At 41.9% G+C, this 14,861-nt stretch overlaps 1 protein-coding gene across 2 annotated transcripts in view; it reads left to right on the top strand.

Annotated features, from left to right (window-relative positions):
- The window catches only part of LOC111142547 (protein tyrosine phosphatase, receptor type M), a 769,091-nt gene that overhangs the window by 676,411 nt on the left and 77,819 nt on the right, over positions 1–14,861 (top strand). For both annotated transcript variants that reach the window (XM_022495809.1, XM_022495810.1), the window contains one exon: positions 12,051–12,127. In XM_022495809.1, coding sequence (XP_022351517.1) covers positions 12,051–12,127 — 77 coding nt within the window. The remainder of the gene's footprint in view (positions 1–12,050; positions 12,128–14,861) is intronic.

Here is a 14,861-nt window from a genome sequence, read left to right as displayed (position 1 = left end):
GACCTCCTGCTTTTCTTGATGTTTCCTAATTATAATTAACTTTGAGCTTAAGATACACACCAAAACTCCTGGCTAACGGAACCCCTTGAAGCCTAGGGTCCTCTTTTCTGGAGGCTGGCAGTTGAAGATAAGGAGTTAGAAATCTGCAGGCCCTTCCCAAGCTCCCTCCCCACCTTTCTATGGTCCATTCAAGGAAGACATATTGGTCTGCCATGTGCCAGGCTCTGTGTCAAGCTAGAGGAATTCTTTCAACAGATAATATTGAGTGCCTGTTACATGCCAGGCACTATGCTAGGTGTCAGAGACAGAGCAGGGAACAGAACAAAATTCTTTGCCTTTATAGCACTTGACATTCTTTGGGGGCAACAGAAAAAGTCACCAAGTAAACTGTAAAATATGTCTTATTAGAAAGTGAGACATGTAACAGGGAAAATGGAGCAGGGAAAGGAGACACATGGGGCAGAGGTGGCAGTTTTGAAACTGTGGTCAAGAAAGGCCTCCCTGAGAGGATCAGATGCAAGCCATGGCCTGTCCCAGGTGAGGAAGGGAGCCAGGTACAGGCAGAGGCTCTCAGGGGGCAGGCCTGCCCCAGCGTGGTGCCTGGGGCAGTGAAGAGGCCAGTGTCACTGGAGCAGGGGTAGGGTGAACAAGGGGAGTGAAAATGTGAAGAACTGGAGGGACCGTGGTGGCCCAAAGTGGACACAGCCCCTGATGTTTTCCAGGGAAGGGGCAAGGGAGGAGAGACTTAAATGACTATACAAAGGAATGAAATGATGTGAAATGGAAGACCCCTGAGTAAAGGGGTAGAGCAAACGGGTGTTGTGGACAGGGGGTGCATCATGTGAACACATCCTTCACGTGAGAGAAGCCCTTGAGTCTGAGGAATTACAGGAAGGCCAGGTAGCCAGAGCTGGGAAGGGCAAGGGCAGGTAGGCCAGCAGGAGCGGGGCAGTGGGGGGGTGGTAATCTAAGTGAAAGCCAGACCTCCAGGGCCTTCTAGGGAAGATTAAGGATGTCAGTGTTCATTAAGAAAACAAAGGGAAACCTCATCAAAGGGTTTTTGAGGAGACGGGAGGGGGTTGTTCATCAGATAAGCATTTGGAAAATTTAATCTGACTGCAAAATGAAAAATGAATTGGAAGGGGACACTAAGAGATTCTTTCAGTTGCCCAAGTGAAAAGCAAGGATAATGTGGACTGGAAATAAGAGGAGTAGGTAGATTCAAGAGAAGTAAATGATCAAATGGATTGGATGTAGGGCAAGGAAGACAGAGGAGTCAGTGATGCTTCTATGTTTCTGACTCACAGGAGAATGGACAGAGGGAGGAGTGGTGCACAGACAGGGATGGATGGATGGATAGACCGGTGGAAGGACTGGACATTTACTCCAACGGGTAACACTGAAAGGGAACCAGATTTGGCAGGAAGCTCAGGGATAGATGTGATGTTGGCAGTACCAGGGAAAGCTTATAAATTGAATCTGGGGCACACCCAGATACCTGTGAAACATTCAAATGAAATGTCCAGTAAGCAGTTATACTGACTGCTTTGAAATCTAAAGAGGAGGGATCTGGGCCCAAATAGAAAAGAGTGAATCTTGGGGCACAGAATGGCAGTTGAAACCATTGGCATGATAAGATTATGTGTGGAGGAAGCATGGAGGGCATCAAGCGCCTACGACCCAGCGTGGAGGGGCTTCAGTAATGGGGAATTACTAGGCAATACTGCCTAATGTGTTCAAAGGAGCATTATCTCATGGAGAAGTGAGGGTGTCCTTAGTGGAATGAAGACTGATGTAACAACATGAGAATTGTTCATGAAATTAGCAAATGGTGCTTTGAATGGAGTAGGCGGGGGCTGAGGAGACAATGGGTGAGGACATGACGGGAGGACAGACACCTTTACGAAGGGGAAGAGAAGAGGGTCCCTTCTGAGCTTTGGTTTTCATCCTCATTGTTACCCATGCCCACCTACTCCTTTTTCCTAGCTAATAGTGGGGTATCTAAGAGGAGAGTGAAAACTTTGACCCAATCTATCCCATCTGATTCTTTGAACTGGTGTCCCAGTCTTGCTATTCATGCTGAAAACTACTCTTCCGCGGTTTTGTTGCATAGCACTATGCTTTTCTCTCCCACTGGAGCCCCTCCAACAGTGTCACTTCTCGAGAATCTACTACTCTCATGATCTGGTGTAGGACTAAAGACAGTTGAAGAGAGGATGGTAGGAACAAGGGGTTAGTTGGTTAGGTACAGTTTGACAGGGAGAGCTCTTGGTGTTAAAAATCAGATGGATGAGAATAAGGGAGAAACAAATCAACACAACATGTTTAGGAAGGAAAAAAAAATCTGGAAGAATTAGACAAAGTAAGAGTCAGGGGTTCTGCCAGGACACTGAAGATTAAAGAGTAAGGCTCCCTAATCGAGGGTCTAGGTGTAAGCAATAAACACAACAAGACTGAGTAACACATAAAACCAATAGCAAGAGCAAAAGTGAACATGAAGCCACCTACCGCTGAACTCAAAGTTTCCTCATTTGCTTGGTGCTCAGAACCAGCATGACCTGAGCATCCGAGTGGGCACAAGCAGGGACACCAGGCCGGCATACAGGTCAAACAGGGGTAGATGACTGAGCACCTCCCATTCGTTCCCTTGTCTCTTCTGCATCTTTTACCTCGAGACCAGTGCAGCAATAGTCCTTAGCAAGTGTGTAACCACAGAGAAGCAAGGCCATTATTTGCAGAAATCAATTGTAATTAAAATTAATTTTGATTCTCCTCTCAGAGGGCAAATGTTACTTAGATCATTGTGGTTCCAATTTACCTTAAATATGTCATCAATATTTAGCAGAAAGAGAGTGGGTTGGAGGTGAAATATTATCAATGACACACTCCACTTCCACTGCCTAGTTATATCTAATCACATACAAGTGAATTGCAAGGCTATTAACCATATCCATCATGTTTAAAATGGAAATGTTAAAATATTTGAAGCTACTTAGAGGTGTTTTAAATATAATGTTATGTGACAAAAAGGGCATAAGTAAGCCTTTTTAGAGACTTAGAGTTAAGCATAGAGACCTGCTTTAAATATCTCGTTACCCAACCTCTAGTGTATGCAAGTACACATCCATAAATGCATGCTTACACATCCATAAATACACACATGCACACACACAAATACCCACATACACACATACATATACATAAATACATACACACTTGCATACATAAGTATACATACGTGGGGAAAAACACCAGCAGATTAGAATTTTTCAGTAGTAAGCAATTGTTTCTTATGCTTTATACCACATCTTTATGTGCCTGTTTCTTACCCCAAAATACTATTTTGCCCTATTTCTTATTGTAAAGGCTTTTTTTGAAAGGAATGAGAAGCATAGCAACAAGGGCTTTATGTAGATTTTCTCAAAACGTCAGAGTTCATTACCCTTTTTGATGGGCTAACATTGAGTTGTGATTATAATATAAACATTTGTTGGATTTTGATCATATTCCAGTCATCCATGGCTAAATGGGTATCTTTCCCCCCCCAATTTTATAAAAGCAATTCATGCACATTACAGAAAAATTATGCAGTAATGAAAAGTTGGGGGAAGTTGCTCAGAACCTCAACAACAATGTTTGATCCCTACTAATATTTTTTTCTGTTTCTTTTATCTTTTTTCTGTTCTTTGCCTTAAAGTTGTTGCCTTTATTTTTTAAAGTAAAAATAGGTTTATTGTTTTATTTCTGATTATAAAGACAGTATAAACTGTGTAGACTATTAAAATAATACACAAAATCATAAGGATTAAAATAAATATGACTCTAAATTTTCCCACCCAGCAGAATTCCCACCCTTTCACTTATCCCAGTATACATTTCTACACACATGTACAATTATTTCATATAAACAGACTCTTAAGAGACATGCTGCTTTCTAACCTGCTCTACTTCACAATATGTCACAGAGATCTTCCCAGGTAAAGAAATTAAATAAAATTAAATAAAAGCATAGAAATGCTTTTTGATGATCATATCATATTCCATTGTTTTATAAGACTGTTGGTTCTCAACCCTCTTCGAGCTTCCTGGGTGTCCTCTGAAACCAGCTCCCAGACACAGAGGGAAGGGAGAGAACAAAGAAAGAGGCAGGGCACTCCAGGATGGTAGTTGGGAGTTTTAATAAGTAAAGGGAATTTATATACAGAGCTTGTCTTGGGCAGCAGCAAGATGAGAGGATCCCTGCATCTGCCCACCAAATCTTAAAAGTTTATGAAGAGATCTTAACTAGCTTCAGTCACCTATATTGTGCAAGTGTTCTCAACACCATATCACTATCTCAAGACTATGCCTTGGAGTAGCTTCTGGGAGAAGGAAAAACAAGCAGAACCACATTCCAAGGATAATGGGGAGATGGGTGAGGAACTTCAAGTACCCAGGTCCAGCTCATGGGTCAACCACTGGTCACATCTTTTCGATGACCTTCCCCAAGAGAGACCACTGTTGATCAGTTCCCTGTTGATATTCTTGAATGGTTTGAACTAGATAGGGACAGAATAAATTGTATTTAGAAAAGTAGCTGTCAATATGGATTTACAAAATTCAAGATCCATTTATGTTAAAACCTCTCAACAAAGTAGGTATAGAGGGAATGTACTACAACTTAATAAGGGTCACATATGACAAAGCCACAGCTAACATAATGGGGGAAAGCCCATTCAATGGTGAAAAACAGAAAACTTTTCCTCTAAAATCAGGAACAAGACAAGGCTGCTCACCCACTCTTGCCACTTTTATTCAATAAAGTATTAGCAGTTTTAGCTATAGAAATTAGGCAAAAAAAAAAGAAATAAAAAGCATCCAAATTGGAAAGGAAAAAGTAGAATGGTCACTATTTGTGAAAAACATGATTTTTATATATAGAAAACCATCAAGACTACACACACACACACACACACACACACACACGCAATTAGAACTTAAGTGAATTCACTAACTTTCAGGGTACAAAATCAATATACAAAAATATTTTGCATTTTTATATACTAATAACAAACTATCAGAAAGAGAAATTAAGAAAATAATCACATTTACAATTTCATCAAAAATATTAAAATATCTAGGAATAAATGTAACCAAGAAGGTAAAAGACCTATATACTCTGAAAACAATAAGACATTGATGAAAGAAACTGAAGAAGACCCAAATACATGGAAAGATATTCTGTCCTCATGGATTGGAGGAATTAATATTGTTAAAATATCTGTACTACCCAAAGCAATCTACAAGTTCAATGCAATCCCTATCAAAATCCCAATGGCATTTGTTTACAGAAAAAGAACAACCAATTCTAAAATTTGTATGGGACCACAAAAGACCTTGAATAACCAAAGCAATCTTGAGAAAGAAAAACAAAGCTAGAGACACCACACTCCCTGATTTCAAAGTACATTACAAAGCTATAATAATCAAAACAGTATGAAATTGGCATAAAAACAGATATAGATCAATGAAACAGAATAGGGATCCCAGAAATAAGCCCACACCTATATGGTCAATTAATTTACAACAAAAGAGGCTAGAATATACAATGGGAAAAGGACAGCCTCTTCAATAAATGGTGTTGAGAAACTGGGAAACCACATGGAAAACAACGAATCCAGGCTACTATATTACTCTAGATATAAAAATTAGCTCAAAATGAATTAAAGACTTGAATGCAAGACAGAAACCATAAAACTAGAAGAGACCCAGGTGGTAAGATCCTTGACATTGGTCTTGGTGATGGTTTTTTGGATCAGACTCCAAAAGTAAAGGCAACAAAAGCAAAGATAGATGAATGGGACTATATCAAAATAAAAATCTTCTGCACAGCAAGGGAAACCATCAACAAGATGAAAAGGCAACATACTGAATGGGAGAAAATATTTGCAAATCATATATCCAATAAGGGATTAATATCCACAACATATAAATAACTCATACAACCCAGAAAAAAAAAATCCAATTTAAAAATAGGCAGCAGATCTGAATAAACATCTTTTCTAAAGAAGACATACAGATGGCCAGCAAGCACATGAAAAATGTTCAACATCAATAGTCATCAGGGAAATGCAAATCAAAAGCACAGTAAGCTATCACCTCGTACCTGTGAAAATGGTCATTATCAAAATGACAAGAAGTAGCAAGTATTGGCAAGCATATGGCAAAAAGGGAGACTTCGCGTCCTATTGGTGGGAATGTGAATTGGTGCAGCCATTATGGAAACAGTATGGGACCTCCTCAAAAAATTACAAACAGAACTACCATGAGATCCAGCAACCCCACTACTAGGTGTTATCTAATTTGGAAAGATATATGCACTCCTGTGTTCATAGCAGCATCATTACAATGGCCAAGATACGGAAACAACCTAAGTGGTTGTTAATGGATGAATATGGATGAATAAATAAAGAAGATACACACACACACAAATATAGATAGAGAGGTATTAGATAGACAGACACATACATAAATAGATGTAAATATACCTCTATCTATCTATATATATAATGGTTATGAATACATACACATACATTCAGATATATAGATATAATGGAATACTATTCAACCATAAAAGAATGAAATCTTGTCATTTGCAACAACGTGAGTGGAACTAAACGTATTATGCTAAGTGAAATAAGTCATTCAGAGACAGATACTGTATAATTTCACTTATATCTGAAATCTAAAAAAAAAAAAAGAGCAAAACAAAACAAAAATAGGCCTATAAATATAGAGAACAAACATTTGGTCACCAGAAGGGAGGGAGAGGTGGGGAGGAGGACAAAATAGGTGAAGGGGATTAGGAGGTACAGTCTTCAAGTTATAAAATAAATAAGACATGGGGATAAAAAGTACAGCATTGGGAATATAGCCAGTAATATTATATAAACTTTGCATGATAACAGATGGTGACTAGACTTACTGTGGTGAGCGTTTTGTAAGGCAGATAAATATTGAATCACAGATAAAATGTTGTACACCTGAAACTAATACAACATTGTGGTTGCTAGAGGGAGGGGGGTTGAGGGAGAGGTGAAATGGATGAAGGGGGTCAAGTGACACAAAATTCCAGCTGAAAGATAAGTAAAGCATGGGGATGTAATGTCAGCGTGGTGACTATAGTTGACAATATTATAGTAGTACTTGAAAATTGCCAAGAGAGCAAATCCTGAAGTTTTCATCACAATAACTAAAAAAATGTGTAACTTTATCTAGTGACTTATTGTGGTGATCATTTTACAATATATACAAATATCAAATATTATGCGATACACCTGAGACTAATGTAATGTTGTATGTCAATTACGCCTTGATTTAAGAAGAAAATATTTAAATAAAAAGACAAGTTCCTGAATAGATGCCAGGGGATTAAGAGGTAGGAGCTATTTGGGCGTATTCATCCTGTTTCCTCTTCAAAAGTAGCTCAAGCTCATCTTTCTAAAAGGTTGGCTGCTTAGAGTGTACAGGTTTTCCCCTCCTCCACGGACTGCCAAACAAGCACCCTGGGCTTTTTGTAGTTTGAATTGCTAAGCAACAAGGATGTCACTTTTATTCCCATAAGAGGGGTAATTCCTTTTTAGTGGAAACTATACTCCTATACTAGTCCTATACTCCATGCACTTGACATGTTCTTCTCACTTGGTCCCAACGATCCTGGGAAGGTAGCCCATCATCAACCTCTTTGTACATGAAGCTGAGCGAGATTAAGAGTTGGTCTAAGTTCACAATTGGGGGGAATTGTAGAGAGCCAGGATTCAAATCAGGGTCTCTGGGACACCAGAGCCAAACGCTGCACTATATCAACATGATATGGTTTGGGAATAATGGGGGGAAATGGGTTTCTGGAGGTTATGGGTTTCTGGAGGTATTTCTGGAGGAAATGGGTTTCTGGTTACTGGAGGAGAAATGGGTTTGGTAATTGATAAGTCTAAAGCTCGGGGCTTTTCAACCTTCCTGGGCTGTATCTCCTGGAGATAGCAAATCTATAAGGTCTCAACCCCTTGGCTTTCATGAACAGCTGACCTGTTGTTAGCCACGAATCCCACTGGATTTCTCATACTTTTATACCTGAACAGCTGAGTTCTCCAAACTTCCTCCTTTCAACCCAAACAATAGGCCCTAGTACTGAGCAAGGCCCTCCCCCAGCTAGTCGGCCTCCAAAACAAAGTGGAAGGATAGGGGCTCAACCAGTGGACAATGGCAGTTCTGTGGATCCCTTGCCTGAGCATCTCCCATATTTGCCATATGCCGGAAATGTCCTCTGGGCATTTCCTCATTGTCATTAGGTAGTATTTCACCTCAAGTGTGCCCCAGGACAAGGATCTGAGCTTTCCTAAAAGAATGCTTAATGTATGAGAGTCTTCTTAATTGGCTTGTGATTCAAGGTGACTGAGATTTTAAGAAAAGATGGCAGTGAGCCTCCCTGTACTGACTTATTTGCTGCCCAACCATCTATATTTATTGTTTCCATAACCAACGGAGAGCTTGATTTATAAGAGGATGCCCAAGAATCCCAGTTTCCGTCACCGAGGCATTTTCAGAGGTGCAGCAGGAGTTTAGGGAAGACTGTCTTGGCTGGAGGGACAGATCCTCTTACTTCTTTTGCCCTTCCTCCCTCTGACTCAGCATGAGTGATGATGAGACTAGGCTTTTTATTTCATTGCTGTTGAGGAACGACGGTGCTCTCACGGGTGTGCTGGATACGTGCGGGCCCGGGACAGCCAAGAGGGCAGTCGTGCAATGACCAGCCTTTTCTCGCTGGGCAAAATTCATGTCCTTTTGTCTCCACAGCTAACTCCTGCCTCCGAGAGATTAAGCCCATTCTCCCTGCTAAACTCTCTGTCTCCCTGCCTTAAGATACACTGACTTAGCAACACTCACACATTTTATCACTGAAAGAAAACAATGCCTCCTCAACGTCATTGCAGTAATTTTAAGCCATCTCCTGAGTACACATCAATAATGTATGACAGTTGTCCTCTAGTGGCAAGCTCTAGAGTCACTGTCACCACTGCCTTGCCTTCATCGGGGGAAGGGGAGTCACAGGGGAACTCCCGAGGGTGCTAAGACAGTGAGTCCATGACATGCCCATTCCCAGCTTTGAAATTGCTGTTTCTCAGGACACCCAGGCTTAGAGGGGAACTTGAAGGGGTATTCTACAAGGGAGGAGTAGAGAAAGTGGATTCACTTTTTTAAAAAATTGTGGTAAAATGAACATAATATGAAACTTACCACATTAACCATGTGTGAGTGTCCAGTTCAGTGGCAAGTTCACTCCCATTGTCATGCACCCATCACCCTCTCCCAGAACTTTCTCATCTTCCCCAAGTCTGTATTTACTCCGCTGGCTCACTATTTCCCACCTCCCCTCAGCCCCTGGCAACCACATTCTTCTTTGTGTCTCGGTGAAATGACTACTCTTAGTGTCTCATGGAAGTGGAATTATGCAATATTTGCCCCGGGCTGGGTTTAATTTGCATAACACAATGCCCTCAAGGGGGACCCTTTTATTTTTAAAGAATGAAATATAGTTACAAAGCAGGGCATATAGCCTCCAAATGCAGGTGAACAGATTTGTTGTCAAGCAAACACTGATAAAACCACTAAGCAAGTCCACAACAGGACCTTTCCAGCACCGCAGAAAGCCCCAGCAAACCTCGCCTGACCACAGCTTGCCCCTTCTTCCGTTGAGACAGTGACAATCGAGACAGGGCATTCGTTAGTGGGATGAGTGGTTAAGGGGGTTGCACGCACCTGCTGTGTGTTGGGGATCACTGCAAGCGGTGCTGTGAAGAGAGGCCGTGGGGCTGGGCACAGTGGCCTGTGGCCTGGCTGAAACGTGCTCACGGGGATGTTCAGAATGGACGCTACATGGTCTCTGACCCCAAGAAGTTACAATCTAGTAAAATCAGCCTTAGAATAAGGAGAAGATACTACCAGGCATATCAAGAGAACCAAAAGCAGTCTCAGTCTGCATAGGAAATATGCTCAGCATATGTCTTCTGGGTTTCCCCATCAGGAGGAGGGTAAAGCAATTAAATGTGAAGAAATAGCAGCCAAGTTTAAAAAAAAAAAAAAAAAAGATTGAGGGAGGGAGAGAGGTAACCAACTGAATAGTAGGAGATGATGGGGAAACTCTATTTCAAAGGCTCTGTTTATGGGAGATGAGAGTGCAGTCTTATCAGAGATTGAAGTCCCTTTGCAGAACATTCCAGAACAATTTGAGAAGCCCAAGCATGGTAAATCATAGGGAATGGGCGGCGTTCATCCTCAGGTTCTAAGAGAAATAAAGTGTGAGAGAAGGGGGATTCTGACAAGGAGGTATAATAGATCTCCTGACAAGGAGAGCACTGCTTCTGAAGATTGGGAGCTTCTAATGTGATACCTGCGTTTTAAAAAAAACTGCCCAGGGAAAGTCAAGGAGTATAGGAAGGCAGACCTAATCTCCCTTCAGAGGAGCTGACTAAAAGCCTGATGTGTGCAGAATGGCCATGATTCAGGTCTATTGGAACATCTTTCATTCGGGAGGCTCAAATGGCTTTGCTGCCGGAATTGCTTACCGCCCAGCTCTGCGGTAACTGTGTGTGTGCCCCAGCTCTCCCAACAAATGCAAAAGCCGGAACAAGCCACACATCCCCAGCTCCCCAGTGACTCACCTCCTCCACAGCCCCAGCAAAAACAAGCATGGGGGGTTGGGGTGGGGGGGGCTCTGGTTTTAAGCAAGATGTACTCTGAGGAACTAGATCTTAGGGTAGGTCACCTCAAAGAAAACTTCCAGCCCACATGGGGTCTGTTCCTGGCTTGCTCTCGTGTGTGTGGACCTCAGCTATACAGATGAGAAGCGAGAAGAACAGTCCGCGTGTCCATGACGCATCACGCAACAGTGGCAACAGCTGGCATTTATCCATCACTTTATTGTGTCCGAGGCTCTTTTCTAATCTTTTTTTTTGGTTTGTTTTGTTTTTTTTTTTTTTAAGATTTTATTTACTTATTTACTTGACAGAGACAGCAAGAGAGGGAATACAAGCAGGAGGAGCAGCAGAGGGAGAGGGAAAAGCAGGTTTCCTGCTGAGCAGGGAGCCCAGTGTGAGGCTTGATCCCAGGACCTGAGATCATGACCTGAGCGGAAAGCAGACTCTTAACGACTGAGCCATCCAGGCGCCTCTTCTTTTTTATTTTATTTTAATACTCCCGATAATCCCTTGAGGTGGTCACTGTTAATCCCCAGGCTACAGATAAGAAAACTCAAGCACAGATAGGTGTGGTAACGTCTCCCAGACTCCAGGTGAGGGATTCTAAACCACACACCTGACTCTGAAACTCACACATAGGATGTAGAGATCCGCTTAGGGAACTGAGGGACGGTCCCGGTTAGGTGTGTGTCTGCACCTTCCAGAATGCTGGGCCATATCATTTGCCGGGGTGCCTGGGTGGCTCAGTGGGTTAAAGCCTCTGCCTTCGGCTCAGGTCATGATCTCAGGGTCCTGGGATCGAGCCCCGAATCGGGCTCTCTGCTCAGCAGGGAGCCTGCTTCCTCCTCTCTCTCCATCTGCCTCTCTGCCTACTTGTGATCTCCGTCTGTCAAATAAATAAATAAAATATTAAAAAAAAACAACAACTATCATTTGCCAAGGCGGACGTCAAAGGCAGCCATCAGAATCTCAGGGTTTGTATGTGATTTAGTGAAGTCGCTACACATTCAATCTGAGAAATAAGTCTGTTTTGATTCCCAGGACTCAGTGGGGAAGTTTCAGACCTCTGCCAATGCCTCACTCCTGTCAGTGATCAAAGAATAAGTTAATGAGAATTGCTGTAAAATGCAAATAATTATAAATCCTTCCTAATTTTCAGAGAAGAATAAGAAGTGTGGAAGGTGTGTAGTATTTAATTCTTTGTTTATCTTTAAAGCAGCGTGGATGTGGCTGATCTCCATGTCATGGACTTACATTCTGGGGCTCTGAACAGCCCAACAGATTGCTTTCAATCACTGTTTTCTTTTTGCTTTGCAGATGATCATTCGCGGGTGAGGCTGCAGACCATAGAAGGAGATACCAACTCAGACTATATCAATGGAAATTATATTGATGTATGTATTTTGAAACTGTCTGTAAGCCCAACCGTTCTGACATATTCCACATCGTGTGTCTGCTGTGACATGGGTGGGCACACATTGCTCCAACTCCAGAGCAAACACATAGCTGTCGCCCCACACCCTGCAGAACTTTTGGGGGAAGACATAGCCAGTCCTGGTCTCCAATGGGCCTATGGGCTGGTGAGCTCCCCCCTCTCCTTCCGTGCCTCCCTTGCTGTCCTGTACTCCTACGGACCAAGAAAACATTATTTCTGTGTTTTGTTTTGTTTTTTTGTCAACAACTTAGATTATTTGACACTTTAAAAAAAAACTGTTTACATATTAATAGGATAAAACTCTGTAATTCTTAATTCGATGATTTGCAATCTCGCATCATTACTGTACTTTTAAGTTGCCTTCAAAGTAGTCTGCAGCTGTTAACCAGGACGTGTAAGGCACACAAGACTCGTCATTAAATATGTAGGCTGTTTAATTATTGAAGACAGCTTCTTTGTTCATTCTGCATCATGTTAACTTAATGTCTTACATTAGAATAAATTCCTGAGGAGACAGCATGTTTTCAGTTGAAAGAATGAATGAAATCAAAAGTCGCCTGAAAATGAAGGGAAGTCATTGTTACCGTCAAGGCCCAGGCTCACATTAAACAGGCTTCAGCTCTCTTGCAGTTCCCCAGGCAGTGTGCTTGGCTGTCACACTGTCTTCTAGCCCATCAATACTTCCATGGGCAGGGAAATAAATAATAGATATAATAAATATATCTATCTATAATATATCTATAATAAATACATCTATCCATATATGTATATAAATATATCTATCCATATGTATATATATGGATAAATAGATATACATATATATAGGTTCTTATCCATATATAGTTCTTATCCATACATATATGACTTCTTTTATTTTCTTGGTTTTCTTGGTTGAGTATAAATCGGAAGCTACTGAAAGTCCTAGCATCACAATCTAGCATCAAACCAGAAGAAATGTTATTTTTAGTATGACTTGGAAAGGTTTGAGACTTCGGCTATGGATCTGAGGGTGGGCCTTGCGGGATGCCTGTTTGAAGACTAATTCCCATCCCGTTCCTCAAATGAACCCCTAAACTTCATAATGGCCCAAAACGTACCCAACCCAAGTTAGATTTTTTTTTTCCATTAAAGCAAAATTTCTTCCTTAAGTACATTGTACTTATTTCTTTACCCAGCAGACATTTAGTGAGTACTTATGGGATAATTCACAGGTGTCCAAGATCTGCTACCTTCTCCCCAGGGCCTCACAGTTTAGAAGCTAAAGTAAGAAATTTCTTCTCTGTAATACTCTTTCCCTTGGGAAATTCCATGGGAATCCTGTTCCATCCCCAGTCCCAGCTGCCAGAGCCCCTGCAGAGTGCTTAAGCACAGGGACAGTTCTGTACCCCCTGCACTGGGCCCAGACCTGCAATACCGTAAGCACTTAGTTAAGTGTTTGATGAATCAAGGCCTGAAGGAGTAAATGGAATCTGATTAGGCTTTGTGGTAGAAGTGATTTTAACTAAACTTTAAAGAATGGGCGGGTAAAGATGCAGAGGAGGAAAGACATAAAAGTAATGAAAATACCAGATTAATTAGTTTTTATTTTAACAGAGAAGAGAGTCAATATTCAGGGCCCGTTTATTCACTTAGTCAACAGGATTTTATTGAGCAGCCTATTATATTATATGTCAGTTACTGGTGTAGATATTGGAGTTGCAACTGCGAGCGATTCAGACGAAAAACAAAAGCCAACCTCCAACCCAGTGGAGCTGGTGCTTTAATTGGGGGAAACAGCAACAAATGAATGAAACCAGTTAATTCTATATGGTATATTAGGTGGTAATAGGTACGATAGAGAAAATGGAAGCCATAACGGAGGACACAGAGAAGCAGTTTGGAGGTGGATTGTAATTTTTGGGTAGAGTGGCTGGAGTCAGCTCTACTGAGAAGGTAATATTGGAGTGGAGAAATTGTGCCATGTAGGTATTCAGGGAAAGAGCATTCCAGACTGAGAAAAGCCCATGAAAAGGCCTTGCTGTGGAACATGGCTGGCAAATTTGAAGTAAAACAAGCCGGCGAGGGTTGGTGGAGTAGAGTCAAGTCGAGGGGGTAGAGTCATAGGTGAACAAGGTCAAAAGGGTTGTAGGGACAGATAAGGTAAAAAGTCATACAGATGTGAGCTTTTACTGTGGCATAGGCAGTCACCGGGGCAGAGGGGTGATATGATCCCAGAGTGGAGAGGGGAACACATTGTAGGTGGGTGTGAATAGAAGCATGAACACCTCCCACAGAAGCATGAAGACCTCCCAGGGGCTACAGGAGCAGTGAGAGCTGGGTGGGGGGTAGGGGGAAAAGCCTGGAATTGTGGTGGCACTGGAAGATGAGAAATGGTAGGATCCTGGATCCACATTCAACCCAGAGCCCTGGATTTGCTGACAGTTTATTTGGGGGGTATAGGAGCAAGAGAGGGGCCAGGGTCCCTTTGAGATGGCATTGCTATTATCTGGGAAGAAGACTGTGGACAGAGCAGATTCAGGTGGGAGGTAGGGGGAAAATAAGGAATTCACTTTTAGGTGTGTTAATCCTTAAATATATGTTATACATATAGGTGAAAGTGTTAAGTAGGAGATTATCCCACATTGGAATTGGGGGGGGGGGCAGGGAAGACCAGGCTGGAAGTGAGGATGCAGAATTCATCAGCATACAGATGG

This window comes from Enhydra lutris, unplaced genomic scaffold, assembly GCF_002288905.1.
Source record: "Enhydra lutris kenyoni isolate GAN:26980312 unplaced genomic scaffold, ASM228890v2 scaffoldscaffold8, whole genome shotgun sequence".
Taxonomy (NCBI): domain Eukaryota; kingdom Metazoa; phylum Chordata; class Mammalia; order Carnivora; family Mustelidae; genus Enhydra; species Enhydra lutris.
Note: the sequence above shows the minus strand (reverse complement) of the source record. Positions and strands in the feature narration are given on the sequence as shown.